The 25,811-nt window shown below is 37.7% G+C and overlaps 1 protein-coding gene across 10 annotated transcripts in view; it reads left to right on the forward strand.

Annotated features, from left to right (window-relative positions):
• The window catches only part of dgki (diacylglycerol kinase, iota), a 195,921-nt gene that overhangs the window by 44,500 nt on the left and 125,610 nt on the right, over positions 1-25,811 (forward strand). Inside the window, exon 1 of one of the 10 annotated variants that reach the window (XM_062066445.1) lies at positions 18,473-18,746. The exons of 8 other annotated variants lie outside the window; for them this stretch is intronic. In XM_062066445.1, the coding sequence (XP_061922429.1) occupies positions 18,685-18,746 (62 nt within the window). In that variant the 5' untranslated portion in view covers positions 18,473-18,684. Of the gene's footprint in view, positions 1-18,472; positions 18,747-18,859; positions 18,940-25,811 lie in introns of those variants that run through there. One more of the 10 variants, XM_062066446.1, reaches the window with a different exon arrangement.

Below are 25,811 nucleotides of genomic sequence, written 5' to 3' on the forward strand. Positions count from 1 at the left end.
ATGCATTGCAATGCAGTCGGCTTGTGTTTGTGTTCATTTAGTCCGTCCAATTCCTTGCCACAAATTGCACTTGCGCTGTTAGTGTTTCATTGTTTAAGTCCGCCTTTTATTGCGAAGCCTCTCCGCAAAGCACGCAGGTGAACGTGGACGCCGACGTGCGTTTGTGTCGGAGCAGCGTGGCGTCTTCACACTCGCTCGCCACGAGCGCAAGCAGCGCCATGACTTTCTCCCGCCGTGAGACGAGCACAGTGGGCTTCGGCCTGCGAGGAAAAAAATATGTAATATGAATTTGACCCACAAAATGAGTGTGCAAGAGGAGAAAGGTGGGGGGAAAAAAGAAATAGTGGGAGGACGTAGGGATTCGGATGGAGCACAGAGAGGAGAGCAAGAGAGAGTAGAAGTGTGAAGGATGGACGAGGAGGTGGAGGAGGAGGAGGAGGTGGAGGAGGAGGAGGAGGAGGAGGAGGAGGAGGAGTGGGAGACAAGCCAAGGCCTTTGGGCAAAGCCAAGACTGCCTACAAATGATCTCTCCTTCTCTTCTCATTCTCACTGCCTCTCGCTTCATGCCTTCTACTCTTTCTACTCCTCCTATTGCGTCCCACTCTGTAATTCCCCACTTTTATGTCCACCAGGGATGATGTTTGATAACAAATTATCGAGTTCGAGCCCATTATCGAATCCTCTTATCGAACCGATTCCTTATCGATTCTCTTATCGAGTCCAGATAGGTTGTTGTATATGGAAAAAAAACACAATATTTGGTTTAACAAAAGCTCCCGTTTATTTTATAAGAAAAAAATAAACTAAAATAAATGAATAAATATTGACTGTTACCCCCCTAAAAAAAAAATATATATAGACTGTTGTTACCCAAAGTATATTAAGTGGGATTTTTCAGAAAAACAAATATATACAGTAACACAAAAACAACCTGTCTCTGTGATCACTATAGGTGTATAAATAATAATATAGTGTTAAATAAAATCAGTCCCTTGGGCACAAAACTGAAAATAATACAGCTCTCCAAAAAGTGCACTTCTGCTGCTATTGGAACATACTAACTACACACACAGGCAGACAGCTAACAAACAATCCAAGACGTCTAATAAAGTTCCAAAGCAGATTAATCCATTTAGGCTCTTTATTGTTGTTGATCTTGCTTTGTCTTTTCCTATCTTTACTTTTGTCTTGCACTGGACTGTTATTTTATTTTTTTTTTAAACTGAAATACACACAATGACAAATGTATAAGCTATGTGATTCAATTAACATACTGAAATGTAATACACAATATGTAAATATTAACTTCACACAAATATACAGTACTACTACAAACAAATACTTCTGAGTGTTGAAACTATTTCGATGGTGGAAATACACGACTGGCAGCCATTTTAAGTCCTCAAAACATCCATTGAAACAGTGCACAAAAATCGTTTTTCAATAAACATCTTACTATCGAATGTAACCACTTTCCACCTTAATATTGAGTTACATAAACAAGTTAAACAGTTTACTTACAGACTTATCTTTTCCAAGGCTTGTAGGAGCTAACACAACTTGTCTACTTCTCAATTGTCTCATGAACTGGACTAACATCGTCAACCCGGAAGTGCCCGAACTAATGATGCGTAGTATTTTTATATCGCCACAAGGTGTCAGTAAGAGTCTACAATCAAATGGACATAACATTGCATATTTGGGATTCGTTCCCAGGGATTCGAATAAAGAACCAACTCTTTTTCGTTTACTACAGTGGCCTCGATAACGGGAACCGGTTCTCAAAAAGGGATTTGAGTCCATGGAATCGGTTCTTTTCTTATCGAACAACCGGGAGAATCGGTTTCGAACATCATCCCTAACGTCCACACACTGAGCATACCCCTCCTCCTCTCTTCCTCAATGCTCACCCACTCCCAGAGGAAAATGAATATAGGCCATTGTAACAAACGTCAGGCTGTCCTCGGTCACCTGAGAAATGTATTTTTCTTTTTTTCACGACCAGCAGCAACAATCATTTCAAGCGCGGCGTTAGCCGTCGTCTCTTGGTCTTGAAAGCAGATTGGAGGTGAAGGACGAGGACGTGAGCCGCATCCCAATGCCGCTCCGCAAAAGGATTATGAATTCCGTGCAGGTTTTATTAAGTCGTGTCTTCTTGCAGCCAAAGATGTGGATGGCCGGGTACACAGCAAGAGGGTAAACATTGGTCCTTAGTGAGGAGCTTTGTGACGGAGGGAAGTTAAACAATCATTTGCATAAACTACCCACACTTCACTGATGCTAAACTGGCAAAATAGCAACCTTTTTTACCAATTAATCATTACAAAACCAAAACCCGTGAAGTTGTGTAAATGGTAAATAAAAAGAGAATACAATGATTTGCAAATCCTTTTCAACTTATATTCAATTGAATAGACTGCAAAGACAAGATATTTAACGTTCCAACTGGTAAACTTTGTTATTTTTTGCAAATATTAGCTCATTTGGAATTTCATGCCTGCAACATGTTTCAAAAAAGCTGGCACAAGTGGCAAAACAGACTGAGAAAGTTGAGGAGTGCTCATCAAACACTTATTTGGAACATCCCACAGGTGAACAGGCTAATTGGGAACAGGTGGGTGCCATGATTGGGTATAAAAGCAGCTTCCGTGAAATGCTCACAAACAAGGACGGGGCGAGGGTCACCACTTTGTCAACAAATGCCTGAGCAAATTGTCGAACAGTTTGAGAACATTTCTCAACCAGCTATTGCAAGGAATTTAGGGATTTCACCATCTACGCTCCGTAATATCATCAAAAGGTTCAGAGAATCTGGAGAAATCACTGCACCAACATTGAATGCCCGTGACCTTCGATACCTCAGGTGGTACTGCATCAAAAACCGACATCAGGGTATAAAGGATATCACCACATGGGCTCAGGAACACTTCAGAAACCCACTGTCAGTAACTACAGTTGGTCGCTACATCTGTAAGTGCAAGTTAAAACTCTACTATACAAAGCGAAAACCATTTATCAACAACACCCAGAAATGCCGCCGACTTCGCTGAGCCCGTCATCTAAGGTGGACTGATGCAAACTGGAAAAGTGTTCTGTGGTCTGACGAATCCACATAAAAAAATTGTTTTTGGAAACTGTGGACGTCGTGTCCTCCGGACCAAAGAGGAAAAGAACCATCCGGATTGTTCTAGGCGCAAAGTGTAAAAGGCAGCATGTGTGATGGTATGGGGGTGTATTAGTGTCCAAGACATGGGTAACTTACACATCTGTGAAGGCACCATTAATGCTGAAAAGTACATACAGCTTTTGGAGCAACATATGTTGCCATCCACGCAACGTTATCATGGACGCCCCTGCTTATTTCAGCAAGACAATGCCAAGCTGCGTGTTACAACAGTGTGGCTTCATAGTAAAAGAGTGTGGGTACTAGACTGGCCTGCCTGTAGTCCAGACCTGTCTCCCATTGAAAATGTGTGGTGCATTATGAAGCCTAAAATATGAGAAGGGAGACTGTTGAACAACTTAAGCTGTACGTCAAGCAAGAATGGGAAATAATTCCACTTCAAAAATGTGTCTCCTCAGTTCCCAAAGGTTTACTGAGTGTGGTTAAAAGGAAAGGCCATGTAACACAGTGGTAAAAATGCCCCTGTGACAACTTTTTTGCAATGTGTTGCTGCCATTAAATTCTAAGTTAATGTTTATTTGCAAAAACAATGAAGTTTCTCAGTGTGAACATGAAATATCTTGTCTTTGCAGTCTATTCAATTGAATATAAGTTGAAAAACATTTGCAAATCATTATATTCTCTTTTTATTTACCATTTACACAACGTGACAACTTCACTGCGTTTGGCTTTTGTACCACTTAATAATGATAACAAGGCCAAAGATCACAGTATGATTTTATTGTGACAGAAGGAATGATGACTTTGTACCCAATTGAAGGAGGCACTGGGGGAGTGAAATGATGTGAATATTACACAAAGTGGGAAAGAAAATGAGCTTATAAATAGAGGGAGGAAGGTCAGAGAGGAAAGAGTCAGACTTCCTGTACGTAACCTCACGACGGGATGCACACGCTCTGTCCAAAAAAACAACTGGCAAAGAAGGAAGTTGCAGTCTTTCCACATTTGCATCCTACGGGTTTTCAGCTCTTTGGTATGCGGAGGCTGCATGTGCTGCCCTGGCAAGTACCAACGTGTGCACCAGGAGTCTCTTGTGTGTGAAGGCAGTGATCTAATCAGAGCTAATAGTCAACCCCACTGCAGCTGCTCTCGCACACCCACTCACTGACAGACACACACTCCTGGTGGACGCTCGTACACTACAATTAAATATATTATACTCATTACAGTGGAGGGGAAAGTGTGCGGGCAGAAGATCACATACGACGCACGTTGTTGACCATAGCATAATTGTGCAAGTAACCCTGAAACACTTGAAACTAGGTATGTGACGATCGATCCAGCGGAGGCACACCACCAGCAGAAATCATTAAAAAAACAAAACTCAGTGGACAGTAAAAAGTCGTCGTCGCAATTGTTGGATATGACTTTAAAGCATAACCAAGCATGCATCACAATAGCTCTTGTCTCAAAGTAGGTGTACTGTCACCACCTGTCACATCACACCCTGACTTATTTGGACTTTTTTGCTGTTTTCCTGTGTGTAGTGTTTTAGTTCTTGTCTTGCGCTCTTATTTTGGTGGCTTTTCCTCTTTCTTCTGTATTTTCCTGTAGCAGTTTCATGTCTTCCTTTGAGCGATATTTCCCGCATCTACTTTGTTTTAGCAATCAAGAATATTTCAGTTGTTTTTATCCTTCTTTGTGGGGACATTGTCGATTGTCATGTCATGTTCGGATGTACATCGTGGACGCCGTCTTTGCTCCACAGTAAGTCTTTGCTGTCGTCCAGCATTCTGTTTTTGTTTACTTTGGAGCCAGTTCAGTTTTAGTTTCGTTCTGCATAGCCTTCCCTAATGCCTGGTTCACACCAACGGCGCTTGCCGCGCTTTAAAGCGGCGAGCAAAGCGCCGTCATTTTTGTCAGTTTTTCCACGAATATCCCGATCTCTGAAGTAATGTTATGCTTTGATACGCTCTGATACGCTCTGATACGAATTAGTTGCAGCTTTGTTACCGTTCCTCACGCTTTGATCCCGCTTTGATACGCTTTAAATCACGCTTTGATACGTTTTATTACGCTTTATTGAACTTTATTACGCTTTGATGCGATCCTGACGCTTTAAATCAGGCTCTGACACGATTATCAAGCTCTGTTGTGCATTGTTACAACAAAAATAAGAAAAATATGTGAAAAACTCAGTATACTGTTTTCCACACATTTTTTATATTCATTTATTTTTTTCAATTTCTCTTTTTTTTCCGTTATATTATGTTTTATATCTTAATTTCTTTTATTTTTGTCATCTTAATAAATATCTATCTTTCATTTCTTATGCTAGTTGAAAATAATAAAAGGCAATTATTCACACATTTTTTATATTCATTTATTTTTTCAATTTCTCTTTTTTTCCCGTTATATTATGTTTTATATCTTCATTTCTTTTATTTTTGTCATCTTAATAAATATCTATCTTTCATTTCTCATGCTAGTTGAAAATAATAAAAGGCAATTATCCACACATTTTTTATATTCATTTATTTTTTCAATTTCTCTTTTTTTCCGTTATATTATGTTTTATATCTTCATTTCTTTTATTTTTGTCATCTTAATAAATATCTATCTTTCATTTCTTATGCTAGTTGAAAATAATAAAAGGCAATTATCCACACATTTTTTATATTCATTTATTTTTTCAATTTCTCTTTTTTTCCCGTTATATTATGTTTTATATCTTCATTTCTTTTATTTTTGTCATCTTAATGAATATCTATCTTTCATTTCTCATGCTAGTTGAAAATAATAAAAGGCAATTATCCACACATTTTTTATATTCATTTATTTTTTTAATTCCTCTTTTTTTTCCGTTATATTATGTTTTATATCTTCATTTCTTTTATTTTTGTCATCTGAATAAATATCTATCTTTCATTTCTTATGCTAGTTGAAAATAATAAAAGGCAATTATCCACCCATTTTTTATATTCATTTATTTCTTCAATTTCTCTTTTTTTTCCGTTATATTATGTTTTATATCTTCATTTCTTTCATTTTTGTCATCTTAATAAATATCTCTTTCATTTCATATGCTAGTTGAAAATAATAAAAGGCAATTATCCACACATTTTTTATATTCATTTATTTTTTCAATTTCTCTTTTTTTTTTCGTTATTATGTTTTATATCTTCATTTCTTTTATTTTTGTCATCTTAATAAATATCTATCTTTCATTTCTTATACTAGTTGATGAATAATAAAAGGCATTTATTTTATAAAACGTAACATATTCTCTTTATTATTAACATTTTCATACAGAAAAATTATAGACAGTAATGTCAAACTGCAACATCAAACAGCAAACAGAAGTACAGAAACAATGACCATCGTATAAAAAAGGCAATGATGCAAAAGAGAATGGATTTGTAATCCTGTGTTGGTTTTACATAAAAGTTTCAATGTCACTAGTCAATATCACAGTATCTTCCTATTTGTAGGGGTCCGCGCTTTGAACCAAGATCTGTTAAGCTTTCCTACGCTTTTAGTCAAGTTTTGCTGAGCTTTGTCACGCTTTCAGACAGCACCGACACTCAACAACAACACATCATTTGCAGACTATAATTACTGGTTTGCAAGCAATATTTTTAACCCAAATAGGTGAAATTAGATCATCTCCCACGGCACACCAGACTCTATCTGCAGTAAACGACATGTAAAAGGAGGGCAGATCGTTCCATAAATTGGTGGTGTTGATACCAAAGGTAATGTCAGTATATAATCGAAACAAGATAGATATCTTAATTAGAAGGATATTTTTAATTCCTCAATAATTTTCTTGTCGTTTCTTACAAACTGAGGGAATAATTCCTGGGACACAGAATGACTTTGAGGGCAAAAAAACAAAATATTTCCTTTTCAATTTTCTCCTAGTCAGACAATATTTCCGGGTCAATGGACGGGATTTGTACCTGACATGTTTCAACTATAGTCTGCAGTTTTCTTCAGAAGGGTGAGGCCAACCTGCTAGACTCGACAGGTCTGGCTAGCCACGCCTGTAAGAACAGCCGAAATTGGTCAGGTGACCCTTTTGAAGAAGACAGTTGAAACATGTCAGGTACAAATTCCATCCATTGTAAATATTGTCTGACTAGAATACATAAAGAACAGTTTTGGGCTACTCAAATGATTTAAATCAGTAATAAAGAGTAATTTTTGCTGTCAGTAGCACTCACCATAAATAAATGGGAACATTTACTACATGTGGTTGGTTGAAGTATCGGCCGATCTGACTCGTGGATGACCGTTATCGGAATCGTCAGCATTAAATGCTGATCAGTCATTTTGATAGTAGGCTAATATAGACACTTTCGTCATGTGTTGCCTTCATTATAACACTTATATAAGACTTGTAAAGTCATTTTGATAGTAGGCTAATATAACTAATATAGACACTTGCATCATGTGTTGTCTTCATTATAACACTTATATAAGACTTTTAAGGTCATTTTGAGGGTAGGCTAATATAGACACTTACATCATGTGTTGCCTTCGTTATAACACTTATATAAGACTTGTAAAGTCATTTTGATAGTAGGCTAATATAACTAATATAGACACGTACATCATGTGTTGCCTTCAATATAACACGTATATAACAATTTTAAAGTAATTTTGATAGTAGGCTAATATAGCAAATATAGACACTTACATCATGTGTTGTCTTCATTATAACACTTATATAAGACTTTTAAAGTCATTTTGATAGTAGGCTAATATAGACACTTACATCATGTGTTGCCTTCGTTATAACACTTATATAAGACTTGTAAAGTCATTTTGATAGTAGGCTAATATAACTAATATAGACACTTACATCATGTGTTGTCTTCGTTATAAGACTTATATAAGGCTTGTAAAGTCATTTTGATAGTAGGCTAATATAGACACTTGCATCATGTGTTGTCTTCATTATAACACTTATATAAGACTTTTAAAGTCATTTTGATAGTAGGCTAATACAGCTAATATAGACACTTACATCATGTGTTGCCTTCATTATAACACTTAGATAAGAATTTTAAAGTCATTTTGATAGTAGGCTAATATAGCAAATATAGACACTTACATCATGTGTTGCCTTCATTATAACACTTATATAAGACTTTTAAAGTCATTTTGATAGTAGGCTAATATAGACACTTACATCATGTGTTGTCTTCATTATAACACTTATATAAGACTTTTAAAGTCATTTTGATAGTAGACTAATATAGCTAATATAGACACTTACATCATGTGTTGCCTTCATTATAACACTTAGATAAGAATTTTAAAGTCATTTTGATAGTAGGCTAATATAGCAAATATAGACACTTACATCATGTGTTGCCTTCATTATAACACTTATATAAGACTTTTAAAGTCATTTTGATAGTAGGCTAATATAGACACCTACATCATGTGTTGTCTTCATTATAATACTTATATAAGACTTTTAAAGTCATTTTGATAGTAGGCTAATATAGCTAATATAGACACTTACATCATGTGTTGCCTTCATTATAACACTTATATAAGACTTTTAAGGTCATTTTGATGGTAGGCTAATATAGACACTTACATCATGTGTATCCTTCGTTATAACACTTATATAAGACTTGTAAAGTCATTTTGATAGTAGGCTAATATAACTAATATAGACACGTACATCATGTGTTGCCTTCAATATAACACGTATATAACAATTTTAAAGTAATTTTGATAGTAGGCTAATATAGCTAATATAGACACTTACATCATGTGTTGTCTTCATTATAACACTTATATAAGACTTTTAAAGTCATTTTTATAGTAGGCTAATATAGACACTTACCTCATGTGTTGTCTTCGTTATAAAACTTATATAAGGCTTTTAATTTTTCCCCTGGTTCCAGACAGTCTTCTTTTTTGTATTTTTGGTCCAACGTGACTCTTTCAACATTTTGGGTTGCCGACCCCTGAGTTAGAAGACATATTACACCCACCACACCTATAGGGGGCAGTGTACCTACTGAACACAACAACTGCACCATCTTTAATAACGGGCACATGGCGGCTGAAATGATCACAATGATCCGTGACAGGGTAGCGTTTAATGCCTGCTTAAACACAACACACACACACCACATGCACACACACGGTAGGAAGACAGACAGACAGAAAGGAATGTCGCATCCTTCCATTATACAGCAGAGGAAGTCTGAGGCGCGCCACGCTCATACGCCTACACTTGATGTCAATAAATAGTGTACTTTTCATACATGGTGCAGTTCATGCCAGTTGACAACAAATGACCACACAACAGCTGACCACCACGGTGTGTATTTGTGTGTGTGTGTGTTGATGTCTTCCTGCTATTGTGGCTTGTGGAAGGAGCGTTCCTGTATGTGTTTGTCTTTTGGAGGGTGGGAGTTGAAGGGTCAAGCATAGGCTGACTCCTGACTCTTTTTGTGTTGTCGGATCATGTAAAGATTGCAGTTGGCTTTCCTGTTTATCTCCACTTCAAATGAAGCCCCGCTGGAAGGACTATGAAGTACTGTACTACTGTACATCCAATCTGCTTTTTCATTACACTCACAAGTAGAGATGCCGATAAAATGCGTTAAAATGTAATATCGGAAATTATCGGTATCGGTTTTTTTATTATCAGTATCGTGTTTTTTTTTTTTTTTTTTTTTTTTTTTTAATTTTTTTATTTATTAAATCCACATAAAAAACACAAGATACACTTACAATTTGTGCACCAACCCAAAAAACCTCCCTCCCCCATTTACACTCATTCACACAAAAGGGTTGTTTCTTTCTGTTATCAATATTCTGGTTCCTACATTATATATCAATATATATCAATACAGTCTGCAAGGGATACAGTCCGTAAGCACACCTGATTGCGCGTGCTGCTGCTCCACTAATAATACTAACCTTTAACAGTTAATTTTACAAATTTTCATTAATGACTAGTTTCTATGTAACTGTTTTTATATAGTTTTACTTTCTTTTTTATTCAAGAAAATGTTTTTAATTTATTTATCTTATTTTATTTGATTCATTTTTTTAAAAAGTACCTTATCTTCACCATACCTGGTTGTCCAAATTAGGCATAATAATGTGTTAATTCCACGACTGTATATATCGGTTGATATCGGTATCGGTTGATATCGGTATCGGTAATTAAAGAGTTTGACAATATCGGCATATCGGATATCGGCAAAAAGCCATTATCGGACATCCCTACTCAGAAGTACAGATGTGCGATAATGGCTTTTTTGCCGATATCCGATATTCCGATATTGTCCAACTCTTAATTACCGATTCTGATATCAACCGATACCGATATATACAGTGGTGTAATTAACACATTATTATGCCTAATGTTGTTGTGATGCCCCGCTGGATGCATTAAAACAGGGGTGTCCAAACTTTTTCCACTGAGGGCCGCACACGGAAAAATTGAAGCATGTGGGGGCCATTTTGATATTTTTCATTTTCAAACCATAACAAAATATATGCATTTTTTATGTATTTTACCTTTAGGGGTCTAAAGGGTCTCAGTTAGGGATGTCCGATAATATCGGCCTGCTGATATTATCGGCCGATAAATGCGTTAAAATGTAATATCTGAAATTATCGGTATCGTTTTTTTTATTATCTGTATCGGTTTTTATTTTATTTATTTTTTATTAAATCAACATAAAAAACACAAGATACACTTACAATTAGTGCACCAACCCAAAAAACCTCCCTCCCCCCATTTCTTTCTGTTATCAATATTCTGGTTCCTACATTATATATCAATATATATCAATACAGTCTGCAAGGGATACAGTCCGTAAGCACACATGATTGCGCGTGCTGCTGCTCCACTAATAGTACTAATCTTTAACAGTTAATTTTACAAATTTTCATTAATGACTAGTTTCTATGTAACTGTTTTTATATAGTTTTACTTTCTTTTTTATTCAAGAAAATGTTTTTAATTTATTTATCTTATTTTATTTGATTCATTTTTTAAAAAAGTACCTTATCTTCACCATACCTGGTTGTCCAAATTAGGCATAATAATGTGTTAATTCCACGACTGTATATATCGGTTGATATCGGTATCGGTTGATATCGGTATCGGTAATTAAAGAGTTGGACAATATCGGCATATCGGATATCGGCAAAAAGCCATTATCGGACATCCCTACTCACAAGTAGAGATGTGCGATAATGGCTTTTTTGCCGATATCCGATATTCCGATATTGTCCAACTCTTAATTACCGATTCTGATATCAACCGATACCGATATATACAGTGGTGTGATTAACACATTATTATGCCTAATGTTGTTGTGATGCCCCGCTGGATGCATTAAACCAGGGGTGTCCAAACTTTTTCCACTGAGGGCCGCACACGGAAAAATTGAAGCATGTGGGGGCCATTTTGATATTTTTCATTTTGAAACCATAACAAAATATATGCATTTTTTATTTATTTTACCTTTAGGGGTCTAAAGGGTCTCAGTTAGGGATGTCCGATAATATCGGCCTGCCGATATTATCGGCCGATAAATGTGTTAAAATGTAATATTGGAAATTATCGGTATCGATTTTTTTATTATCTGTATCGGTTTTTATTTTATTTATTTTTTATTAAATCAACATAAAAAACACAAGATACACTTACAATTAGTGCACCAACCCAAAAAACCTCCCTCCCCCCATTTCTTTCTGTTATCAATATTCTGGTTCCTACATTATATATCAATATATATCAATACAGTCTGCAAGGGATACAGTCCGTAAGCACACATGATTGTGCGTGCTGCTGCTCCACTAATAGTACTAACCTTTAACAGTTAATTTTACTCATTTTCATTAATTACTAGTTTCTATGTAACTGTTTTTATATTGTTTTACTTTCTTTTTTATTCAAGAAAATGTTTTTAATTTAGTTATCTTATTTTATTATTTTTTTTTAAAAAGTACCTTATCTTCACCATACATGGTTGTCCAAATTAGGCATAATAATGTGTTAATTCCACGACTGCATATATCGGTTGATATCGATATCGGCATCGGTAATTAAAGAGTTGGCCAATATCGGAATATCGGATATCGGCAAAAAGCCATTATCGGACATCCATAGTCTCAGTCATTAAAATGTTAAAAATAAGTCAGATTACTATTTTTTTTAAATTATTTAATGCATACAGTAAATCTCTATAGCAACTTCAAGTTGATATAAAGTAATACAAATTTAAAAAAAATGTTTTATGGCTTTTCTGTCAAAAACAACTTATTTTTTTTTATACTAACACTGAAATATGCAGTATTTAGTAATTAGAGCCCTAAAAGATCAATAATGCAGGACACCATTGATTTTAATTATTTCATATTTTTGAGTAATCACAGTGAAAAGATAAATAAAAAATCACTAAATATATTTGGGATCCAAAAGGTGCCCCACTCATAAAGTGATACATTTTTATTAGGTTTTTATTTTACTTTCAACACTTAAGTTACGCGATCAACTTCAGATATATCTGTCCATTTTATGCTGGAACTACCATTTTGTTTGTTTTATGCGCTTTTGTCAAAGAAAACTTTGATGTTTTTATATGGCTGCTACACAATATATGCAATATTTACCACATAAAACATTTTAAAGTGAAATATTTGAAGTAATTGGAGACCTGAAAATAATTCATTATAACATGGATTTTTTTGTCATAATTTTTTTTTTTTGAGCAATGGCAAAAAAAGAAAAATAAAGAAAGACAAAAGAAGAAAAAAAACAGCCTGCATGGCAGCTTTTGTGTCAACATTGCAACTTTTTCTCGTTAGATTTCACCTCATTCCACTTTTTTTAATGTTCTTTTTTATTTTTACAATAGTATTTCCAGAATGTGTGGCGGGCCGGTAAACAATTAGCTGTGGGCCGCAAATGGCCCCCGGGCCGCACTTTGGACACCCCTGCATTAAACAATGTAACAAGGTTTTCCAAAATAAATCAACTCAAGTTATGGAAAAAAATGCCAACATGGCACTGCCATATTTATTATTGAAGTCACAAAGTGCATTCTTTTTTTTAACATGCCTCAAAACAGCAGCTTGGAATTTGGGACATGCTCTCCCTGAGAGAGCATGAGGAGGTTGAGGTGGGCGGGGTTGGGGGGGGGGGTATATTTGTAGCGTCCTGGAAGAGTTAGTGCTGCAAGGGGTTCTGGGTATTTGTTCTGTTGTGTTTATGTTGTGTTACGGTGCGGATGTTCTCCCGAAATGTGTTTGTCATTCTTGTTTGGTGTGGGTTCACAGTGTGGCGCATATTTGTAACAGTGTTAAAGTTGTTTATACGCTCACCCTCAGTGTGACCTGTATGGCTGTTGACCAAGTTTGTGTTTATTCACTTGTGTGTGTGAAAAGCTGTAGATATTATGTGACTGGACCGGCACGCAAAGGCAGTGCCTTTAAGGTTTATTGGCGCTCTGTACTTCTCCCTACGTCCGTGTACACAGCGGCGTTTTAAAAAGTCATACATTTAAACTTTTTGAAACCGATACCGATAATTTCCGATATTAGATTTTAAAGCATTTATCGGCCGGTATAATCGGCAGTCCGATATTCTCGGACATCTCTAGCCAGTATTTTACTGTAAAAAACCGTTGGTACTGTTTTTACATTTACCGTAATATATTGTAGAATAAATCTGTATATTTTACGGTAAAAAACTGGTAACGCATTTTTACAGTGTACATAAAAAATGTATAATAAAATGCCTAAAAAATTTGTATATTATTCGCTGTTACAAGCGGCCCTTTAAGGCAGTGGTCCCCAACCACCGGTCCGTGGCCCGGTACCGGTCCGCGGACCGATTGGTACCGGGCCGCGCAAGAAATTAAAGAAAGAAAAAAAAATATATATATATATATATATATATATATATATATTTTTCAAATAAATCAACATAAAAAACACAATATATACATTATATATCAATATAGATCAATACAGTCTGCAGGGATACAGTCCGTAAGCACACAAGAATGTATTTATTTATGAAAAAAAAAAATTTAATTAAAAAATTCACCCCCCACCCCTCCGCCCTGGTCAATTTTCAAGCGTTGACCGGTCCCCAGCTACAAAAAGGTTGGGGACCACTGCTCTAAGGGCAGCCTTAACTGCGATGAAAGTAGATATTGAAGTATTTATTTTTATTTTAACAAGACGAAATGTTTGGATATTGGATAATAATAAAGCATAAAAAAGTACATGTATTTTTTTCCTGTCAAAATGAAAATAACTCGTACATTTAGTAAGAAAAGATACTTTGACGCAGCTTTTCCTCGGCATTTGCGGGCCACATAAACTGACGTGGAGGGCCAGATCTGGCCCCCGAGCCTTGAGTTTGACACCTGTGTGCTAGACAAAAATGCCGGTGCGTAACTGGCAACCTGGTTGTAACACACTCACAGACGTTCTAATTGGTTAAAAAAATGGCGGGCGGGACATTGAAATAAAAACAATACGATTTCGGGGCTGTAAATCTAAATTTGAAATGAGCATATCCCGGCTGAACTACTGTTATCAGTTATAGAGGTATTCGTAAAGAACATGATTTATTAATGCCTTTTGACATATCAGGGTCACTTAATGATGCATTTCTTACTTATGGCTCCTTTAAATAATAATAATAATAATGGATTAGATTTATATATATTGGACCAGCTCTATACTCTGGGCAGGGTCCTTGAGGGTGCACGGGAGTTTGCCCAACCAGTCTACATGTGCTTTGTGGACTTGGAGAAGGCATTCGACCGTGTCCTGTGGGGAGTGCTCAGAGAGTATGGGGTATCGGACTGTCTGATTGTGGCGGTCCGCTCCCCGTATGATCAGTGCCAGAGCTTGGTCCGCATTGCCGGCAGTAAGTCGGACCCGTTTCCAGTGAGGGTTGGACTCCGCCAAGGCTGCCCTTTGTCACCCATTCTGTTCAGAACTTTTATGGACAGAATTTCTAGGCGCAGTCAAGGCGTTGAGGGGATCTGGTTTGGTGGCTGCAGGATTAGGTCTCTGCTTTTTGCAGATGATGTGGTCCTGATGGCTTCATCTGGCCAGGATCTTCAGCTCTCACTGGATCGGTTCGCAGCCGAGTGTGAAGCGACTGGGATGGGAATCAGCACCTCCAAGTCCGAGTCCGTGGTTCCCGCCCGGAAAAGGGTGGAGTGCCATCTCCGGGTTGGGGAGGAGACCCTGCCCCAAGTGGAGGAGTTCAAGTACCTCGGAGTCTTGCTCACGGGTGAGGAAAGAGTGGATGGTGAGAGCGACAGGCGAATCGGTGCGACGTCTTCAGTAATGCAGACGCTGTATCGATCCGTTGTGGTGAAGAAGGAGCTGAGCCGGAAGGCAAAGCTCTCAATTTACCGGTCGATCTACGTTCCCATCCTCACCTATGGTCATGAGCTTTGGGTTATGACCGAAAGGACAAGATCACGGGTACAAGCGGCCCAAATGAGTTTCCTCCGCCAGGTGGCGGGGCTCTCCCTTAGAGATAGGGTGAGAAGCTCTGTCATCCGGGAGGAGCTCAAAGTAAAGCCGCTGCTCCTCCACATGGAGAGGAGCCAGATGAGGTGGTTCGGGCATCTGGTCAGGATGCCACCCGAACGCCTCCCTAGGGAGGTGTTTAGGGCACGTCCGACCGGTAGGAGGCCACGGGGAAGACCCTGGACACGTTGGGAAGACTATGTCTCCCGGCTGGTCTGGGAACGCCTCGGGATCCCCCGGGAGGAGCTGGACGAAGTGGCTGGGGAGAGGGAAGTCTGGGCTTCTCTACTTAGGCTGCTGCCCCCGCGACCCGACCTCCGATAAGCGGAAGAAGATGGATGGATGGACGTATAGATTTATATAGTGCTATATACAGATTTTATAGTGCAATATACAGTGTTGACATCACTGTATATCAGACCTGGGCAAAGTAAGGCCCGGGGGCCACGCGCGGCCCGTTAAGCTTTTCAATCTGGCCCGCTGGACATTCCCAAATATTTTTTTTTTAGATCTTTAAGATGTAGAGTGTAGCTGCCAATATGATGTGCAGCGATGTTTTCAAATTACCGTGAGTCCTGAACTATACAAAGAATTTCAATGGTTGGAATCTGCGCTTTTGCATGATATACTAGTTACTATGGTAATCTAATTAGTTACTATGGTAATCTAATTAGTTACTATGGTAGTCTAAGTTACAGCAGCTCAGACGAGGCACCAAGCAGTGTGGGTGGGGAGCGTTTCCACAGAGTGTTTCTAGAGCCTGAAATGCGGGTGTCAGGGACAGACGCGGAAGGAGATTTTTACAACAAAGTTCTAAAGCTTAGTGATATATCAGATATATCCAATTGTAGTTGTTTAGTTTTTTTTACACTTCGCGTTCATATCTTGCTGTGTTTGTTGCATTTTTGTTGCATTTCGCTTGATTGTAAAATATGTCGATGGAGAGGGGGGTGTCACATTCATATGTTGTAAATATTCAGTGTTTTATCGTTCATAGTTAATATTGTAAATCCCACATTCTTTATTTTCATGTAAATTGTGGGTGACTCAGTAAAAAAAAAAAAAAAAATCCATTCTGTTTTTTAAGGCGGTCTGTCATTCAATCAGACATTATTGTGAGGTTTTGTATTAGTGTTCCTAAAAATAGATACACCGGCCCCCAAACACATTTTTTTCTCTAAATTTGGCCCCCAAGTCAAAATGATTGCCTCGGCCTGCCGTATATTGTCAACAAATACATTTGTCGGCGACAAATTTCATTGTGGACACCCGTCGACAAATTGTTGCGCCCCTTTTTGAGTGGCACGAGGCGGTCCGTGGGCTCGAAGAGCTTGTGGACCACAGTTGTGAAGGGTACTAAAATTCATCCGTCCTTCTGGCGTCCTTGCCTTCCTGTTCCTAACATTACAGCATGTTAAAGGCCTACTGAAATGAATTTTTTTTATTTAAACAGGGATAGCAGATCCATTCTATGTGTCATACTTGATCATTTCGCGATATTGCCATATTTTTGCTGAAAGGATTTAGTAGAGAACATCGACTATAAAGTTCGCAACTTTTGGTCGCTGATAAAAAAAGCCTTGCCTGTACCGGAAGCAGGTTGAAAGGCTCCTCACATTTCCCCATTGTTTACACCAGCAGCGAGAGCGATTCGGACCGAGAAAGCGACGACTACCCCATTAATTTGAGTGAGGATGAAAGATTCGTGGATGAGGAACGTGAGAGTGAAGGACTAGAATGCAGTGCAAGACATATGTTTTTTCGCTCTGACCGTAACTTAGGTACAAGCTGGCTCATTGGATTCCACACTCTCTCCTTTTTCTACTGTAGATCACGGATTTGTATTTCAAACCACCTCGGATACTATATCCTCTTGAAAATGAGAGTCGAGAACGCGAAATGGACATTCACAGTGACTTTTATCTCCACGACAATACATCGGCGAAGCTCTTTAGCTACTGAGCTAACGTGATAGCATCGGGCTCAAATGCAGATAGAAACAAAATAAATAAATCCCTGACTGGAAGGATAGACAGAAGATCAACAATACTATTAAACCATGGACATGTAACTACACGGTTAATGCTTTCCAGCCTGGCGAAGCTTAACAATGCTGTTGCTAACGACGCCATTGAAGCTAACTTAGCAACCGGACCTCACAGAGCTATGATAAAAACATTAGCTATCCACCTACGCCAGCCAGCCCTCATCTGCTCATCAACACCCGTGCTCACCTGCGTTCCAGCGATCGACGGAAGGACGAAGGACTTCACCCGATCACAGATGTGGTCGGCGAGACGGAGGAAGTTAAGGTGAGTTCGGCGGTTAGCGCGTCTGCTATCCATCTCTGTCTCTAATACACCGATCCCACCTACAACTTTCTTCTTTGCAGTCTCCATTGTTCATTAAACAAATTGCAAAAGATTCACCAACACAGATGTCCAGAATACTGTGGAATTTTGCGATGAAAACAGAGCTTTTTTGTATTGGATTCAATGTGTCTGCATACTTCCCATTTCAACGATTGACGTCACGTGCGTACGTCATCACACATAGACGTTTTCAACCGGAAGTTCCCCGGGAAATTTAAAATGTCACTTTATGAGTTAACCCGGCCGTATTGGCATGTGTTGCAATGTTAAGATTTCATCATTGATGTATAAACTATCAGACTGCGTGGTCGCTAGTAGTGGCTTTCAGTAGGCCTTTAAATTCCAGGTGCATTGTGTGAAGCACGGCAGAGTGCTTAAGTGTTAAGTTGAGTTATTCTTAGACACATTGATGAGATTGGATTGAAAGTTTAAGGTTCCCGTGACCTAATGCCACAATGCCGGCCCCTGGTTCTAAACACAGTTACCCGACACGCTGCTCCACGGCGCGCAGCTCAGATGTCTGTCAGGTCTCCGGTGTCCGACAATTGCTTACTTGAAGGACGGCGTGTTAGCGGGTGAAAGACGGCGGACCCGTCGGCGGGCGAAGTGAGTTAGGCTCTTTCAAGGAGTACCATGATACATGTCAGAAGGAGAGGGAGGGTGAACAGAGTCTTTCTCCGGCTTCTTGGCCGCAGGTAAGTGATGAGTAGATGACATTTTGGAAACAGGATCATCCTGCATGGACGCCGTATGCCGGAGTTCTTCTTTTGACGGAACTTTTCACCTTAGAAGTCAGGAGGAAAAGAGCCTCATTTCGTAGAAGGAATGTATGTGTTACCTTGTCTCAAGAGGCCCCTTTCCACCGCAGGAACTTTCCCATTTACTCGGGTAAATAAAGTTCTCCCTGTGTTTCCACCAAAAACTACCTGGGTAGATTTAGTTCTTCAGGAACTATATTCATTTCCTGGTAGTGAGGTGTGACTTCTGGAAGGTTCTTGGTTACTTCTCAGTTTCATCTGCCATTGCAGTATGTGAGGACAACTTGTTTATTCAATTTAGTGTACAATTTAATTCTGTTTATTATTCTTTACAAACTTACTTTTAATACGCGAAGCTACGAGAGTTGGACAGACTCTTTTAATCCTTGTAATGTTCATATTGTTGTTACTCAGCCAGCGTTTGTGGGTCTGATGGACCCGTTGCATTTTGTGGTTTTAATGCCTCACGATCAAACACTTTTATGTTAAAATACTGAACAGATGTTTACCTTATCCCAGGGGTGTCCAAAGTGCGGCCCGCAGCTAATTGTTTACCGGCCCGCCACACATTCTGGAAATGCTATTGCAAAAATTAAAAAAACATTTTAAAAAAGTGGAATGAGGTGACATCTAACTAGAAAAAGTTGCAATGTTGACACAAAGCTACCATGCAGGCTTTTTTTTCTTCTTTTGTCTATCTTTCTTTTTTATTTTTTTGCCATTGCTCAAAAAAAAAAAAAAAAATCAATGTTATAATGAATTATTGACCTATTCAAGGCTCCAATTAATTCAAATATTTCACTTTAAAATGTTTTATGTGGGAAATATTGCATATATTGAAAAAAAAAAAGGAAATATTGCATATATTGTGTGGTTGCCATACAAAAACATCAACATTTTATTTGACAAAAGAGCATAAAGCAAACAAAATAATAGTTCAAACGTAAAATCGACAGATATATCTGAAGTTGAGCTCATAATTTAAGTGTTGAAAGTAAAACAAAAACTAATAAAAATGTATCACTTTATGAGTGGGGCACCTTTTGGATCCCAAATATATTTAATGGGATTTTATTTATGTTTTCACTGTGATTACTCAAAAATAATAATGAATTAAAATCAAAGGTGTCCTGCATTATTGATGTTTTTAAGGTTCTAATTACTTCACATCAAACATTGCTTTCTGAATGTTTTGGGCAGTGGGGGAAATACTGCATATTTCACTTTTATTATAAAAAACTAAGTTGTCTTTGACAGAAAAGGCATAAAACCTTTTTGTTTTTTTAAACTTTATATCAACCTGAAGTTGATATACTGTACAGATTTACTGTAAGCGTTATATAAATAAAAAAATAATAATTTGACTTGTTTTTAACATTTTAATGACTTAGACCCTTTATGGTCCCCGGGAGCCCTAAAGGTAAAAAACAAACAAAATCCATATATTTTGTTATGCATTGAAAATTAAAAATATCAAAATTTTTCCGTGTGCGGCCCTCAGTGGAAAAAGTTTGGACACCCCTGCCTTATCCCAATAAACATCTGTTCAGTATTTTAACATAAAAGTGTTTGATTATGAGGCATTAAAAGCCACAAAATGCAAGGGGTCCATCAGACCCACAAACGCTGGCTGAGTAACAACAATATGAACGTTGCACGGAAAATTTCCCTGCCAGTTTCTGCATCCCACAGGGATTCTTCTTTTGTGTTTCTGCACCTGCGGTTCCCACACAAGGTTGCAACATTGTTTGTCAACACTGTCTGCTCTCATTTTCTCGCACATTTGACCCCCTGATGTTCTGTGTACCTAAACTCTGTCCTCCTCCTGTCTAGGCCTGCTTTTTGTGTGTGTGTGTGTGTGTGTGTGTGTGTGTGTTCTTGTATTTCTACCCTTCTTGAGACATTAAGAAGGAAAAGTATCTTCCATATGAGGAGGTGTGAACAAGTGATGACATAAATCATGGTCCCAATGACATTGCATCTAATAGACAATGTCTCATTAGCACCCCTGCTGGTGACATCTATCAAAATGAGGGTGGTCCCAAAAAAGGAGGGATTTTTCAAATTGACTGTGTGTCGCTTTTAAAAGTGCTCCCCCTCTGGTCAACATATGAAATAACAAGTGTGTGTAAGAAATTGAAATGCGCCCCCTTTGGTCAAAATTTATTTTAAAAAATTGAATAAATATGTATATAGAGACATACTGTAATAACTTGAAGTCAATAATGAAGATTAAAAAACAATTACAAACAAAACATTAAAAATTTAAAAAAAAAGAACTAAAAGCAGTCTTTTTCTCACAATGTGTCGACTTTTTTCTTATATAATTGGGAAAAAATTCTCATATTGTTTCTGTTTCTGTAATATTGCAATATTTTCTGGTAAAATGATTACTTTTTTAATGTAAAATTATTACTTTTTAATGCAAAATGGTGACATTTGTCATATAAAATTCGGACTCTTATCACAATATTGCCAATGTTTTTGTTGTTCTTGTAATACGGTGACATTTTTTGAGTAAAATTATGACTTTTGTCATCATTTCGCTAAGTAAAATTTAGATTTTTCTTTTTTTATAACATTGCCAAAATTTAAAAGTTCTCTTATAACATTGTGACTTTTGTCGAGTAAAATTACGACTGTAATTTTACGGTTTCTACAGTAATATTGTACGACTGTTTCTGTAATATTGCAATATTTTCTGGTAAACTTATTACTTTTTTAATGTAAAATTATTACATTTTAATGCAAAATGGCAACATTTGTCATTTACAATTCTGACTTTAATCACAATATTGCCAATTTGTTTTCGTTCTTTTAAAATAGTGACTTTTTTTGACTAAAATTATGACTTTTGTCATCATTTTGCCAAGTAGAAATACATATTATTATTATAATATTGCCAAAATGTTCAAGTTTTCTTATAAAACTGTGACTTTCGTCGCGCAAAATGACGACTCTTTTCATACAATTGCCAACATTTTAAGCTTTTTCTTGTAAAATTGCGACTGTTATTGAGTAAAATTCCAACTTGTATCATAATATTGCACACATTTTCAGTTTTTCTTGTAAAATTTTGACTTGCGTTGACAAAAATTATGACTTTTATTATAATACTGCCAAAATTCTAAGTTTTTCTTGTGAAATTCCAACTCATTTTTCACAACAAGCTTTTTTATATTTGCATAGTATGTATATATTATTAATGTTGTAAATACACATCTTTACATATCTAGAAAGGCTGGTCCTAAAGAGGTCGGCATTTTTTTCAGGTCTCGAGAAGGTAGAAAATACAAGAGTGTGTGTGTGAGTGTGTGAGTGCGTGTGTGTGTGTGTGTGTGTGTGTGTGTGTGTGTGTGTGTGTGTGTGTGTGTGTGTGTGTGTGTGTGGTACACTCAATTTCAACACTTCTATTATCCCGGACCTGGACATCTTTTATGTAATATAAATGTGTAGGGGGGGTGTATGGTGTGTGGTCATTAAATATATATATTCTGATATATGTTCTTCACAGAAAATGAGCCAATGTCAGTGAGGCTCAGTTTGAAAAATTAATTAATTGTATCTTTTTTCTTTTAATAAAAAATGAAATCGGGTCCCACAGACCCGAACACCACACAAGTACTTACAGAGCAGTGTTTCCCCTAGACCGCCAAGATACCTGTAGCGGTGGAGGCGTGGTTATGGGTGTAGTCACCATGATGTCATCAAATAATTTGCCTAATCTGCTATTATAATATGATTTTCTAAAAAAAAAAAAAAAATCCACCAGTGTTTTTTTCAATTGACTCTCCTTAGTTTTGTCCTGCTTCTGAATGTGTGTTTTATCTCCTGTGAAACCAAACGCTGAATCTTATACGTTTATGTTGTCAACGTGGGATAAACACTGACATTTATACTTTATGTATTATTTACGACTGACCTGGAACTTAAGGACTTGCCTTCACCCTCATTAATTCATCATTTTTTAAAAGGGAAGACTTTGTGACTGTTGTTACCATACACAAAAGCCTGAATTTTTATATAAATTCCGGTACCCTTTCTTTTAAATCATATCGTTTTGTATATTATTGCTTTGTATTTTATTTACTTCGACTTTAGTTAAAGAAATATGACCTACTATTGTCTGTTTATTGACATGGCATCAATGTAGCAGTGGTGTGGCTTTGCTGGCCTAACATAACCAGAAATCATGATCATAATTAAAGATTCAATTATTTTTTTAATTTACTTTCCCTAAATATGTAAAAGTATTCATATTCTCTTCATGTCATATTATGCTCCTTCCAGTGCTGTTGTTTTTAGCTTAGATTTCGGGGCTGTAAATCTGAATTCACCAAATGTACCAAATCCGCCACAGGTCTTCAGAATCAACAATGTCTGTGCACTGTAAGTGAACGGGCACATACAGTTGATAGATAATTGCAATAACCAATCAGATCAGGAGTTGTTGTCAGTAAGGCCTTCTAGCTGGCCTCACCTTGAACGTGACATTTACGCGTCCTGTGATTGGATACTCACCGGGACCGTTAGCGGATGAATTTGAGAACACATACAGTTGATAGACAGTTGCGATAGCCAATCGGATCACAAGTTGTGGACAGTAGCCTATCTACGTAGCCTGACGTTAACGAAACTGTGATTTGATAGTGAGTATCCAATCACAAGTCGCAATTTAGCAGGAAGCAGGAAGTGTTGCGCGGTAGCCATACCGGGCAAGCAGAGAAATCACTTTTTTAACCCACAAAGAAGGAGAACAAAAGGTTGATTAGGTGGCAGATATATATTTGCAAGGCCATTTTCAAGAAGGACAGTTAAAGGCCTACTGAAATTATTATTTTTTATTTAAACGGGGATAGCAGATCCATTCTATGTGTCATACTTGATCATTTTGCGATATTGCCATATTTTTGCTGAAAGGATTTAGTATAGAACAACGTCGATAAAGTTCGCAACTTTTGGTCTCTGATAAAAAAAAACCTTGCCCCTACCGGAAGTAGCGTGACGTTGTCAGTTGTTCACTCCCTCATATTTTCCTATTGTTTTCAACGCAGCTAGAGCTATTCGGACCGTGAAAGTGACGATTACCCCATTAATTTGAGTGAGGATGAAAGATTCGTGGACGAGGAATGTTAGAGTGACGGACTAGAATGCAGTGAAATACATATTTTTTTTCGCTCTGACCGTAACTTAGGTACAAGCTGGCTCATTGGATTCCACACTCTCTCCTTTTTCTATTGTGGATCACGGATTTGTATTTTAAACCACCTCGGATACTATATCCTCTTGAAAATGAGAGTCGAGAACGCGAAATGGACATTACAGTGCCTTTCATCTCCACGACAATACATCGACGAAGCTCTTTAGCATGAGCTAACGTGATAGCATCTGTCTCAAATGCAGATAGAAACAAAATAAATAAATCCCTGACTGGAAGGATAGACAGAATATCGACAATACTATTAAACCATGGACATGTAACTACACGGTTAATAGATCTCAGCCTGGCAAAGCTTAACAATGCTGTTGCTAATGACGCTAAGGCTAACTTAGCAACCGGAGCTCACAGAGCTATGATAAAAACATTAGCGCTCCACCTACGCCAGCCAGCCCTCATCTGCTTTGCTCAGCAACACCCGTGCTCACCTGCGTTCCAGCGATTGACGGCGCGACGAAGGACTTCACCAGATCATCCGTGCGGTGGGTCTGCTAGCATCGGCTAGGCGTCTGCTATCCGAGTAAGTGGTCCTTGTATTGCTACAGCCACCTACAACGTTCTTCTTTGCAGCCTCCATTGTTCATTAAACAAATTGCAAAAGATTCACCAACAGAGATGTCCAGAATACTGTGGAATTATGAAATGAAAACAGAGCTTTTTTGTATTGTATTCAATGGAGAAGGCATACCTCTGTTCCTCGGGCTACGTCACGCGCATACGTCATCCTTCGAAGGCTTTTTCAACCGGAAGTGTGGCGGGAAATTTAAAATTGCCCTTTATAAGTTAACCCGGCCGTATTGGCATGTGTTGCAATGTTAAGATTTCAACATTGATGTATAAACTATCAGACTGCGTGGTCGGTAGTAGTGGCTTTCAGTAGGCCTTTAAAGAGAAACCACATCTTGTGAGACCATGTCGGCCAACCCGGGAAGCTAGCTAAGCTGTTATGGCGATGAAATGTGAAAATGCCCGCCACTTCCTCTCCAATCAAGCGACTACAAGCGGTACCTCTGGCTTATACGGCGTCGAATGGGTGCTACAAATTGTGAGTTCAAATATTTTATTTTTTCACTTTTAATATGTTTTTTGCTATTTTAATTTCGACCGTACCACATAAGATATCTTTTAATTGCTGATTTATTATTATTATTATTTTTTAAATGTGCCAGAAAATAACCCGTTTTGTACATTGTTGATGTGATTCAATGAGTAAACTCCTGCAAATATGTAGAGATATTGGAGCGTTTCCGGTTTCAAAGTCAAGCCTTCACGAAACCTTCATTTCGCGACGCGACAAAGTTGTCTTTTACGGATAAAAACAATGAATTTAACATGAACGTAACGTAGATTAGTCTACTTTAAAAGACAAATGGGGAGTAAATCGTATTCAAATGTCGCCAATCGAAGCTCTTGTTTATCAAAGTTCCGGTTTGCTCTGGAAGGACCTTAAGATGGACAGACGAACCAGCCAATGAGGAGAGAGTTTGCCATTTTCCTCCAGCCAATGAGGGAAGGCCAAGAATACTAGTTGACGATAGCCCGCCTCCTCTAGTGAAAGTATTAAGTAGCAGCTCTGTCGCGGATAAACGTTTTAATTGTGCAAAAATGTGTGGATTTTGTCAACGCTTGGGGATAATGTCAGAAAAATGAAATGGTTCAGAAATACCGTTAACGTAAAATAAAGCAGAACACGTTTTGAGAAATTAAACCAGAAACAACATTGCTTAGTAACAACTTGGATTTTCTTAACAGATCAGATAAGTGCCTAAATGTTGCACATAATC

The sequence above is a fragment of the Entelurus aequoreus genome, linkage group LG12, assembly GCF_033978785.1.
Source record: "Entelurus aequoreus isolate RoL-2023_Sb linkage group LG12, RoL_Eaeq_v1.1, whole genome shotgun sequence".
In the NCBI taxonomy this organism is placed as follows: domain Eukaryota; kingdom Metazoa; phylum Chordata; class Actinopteri; order Syngnathiformes; family Syngnathidae; genus Entelurus; species Entelurus aequoreus.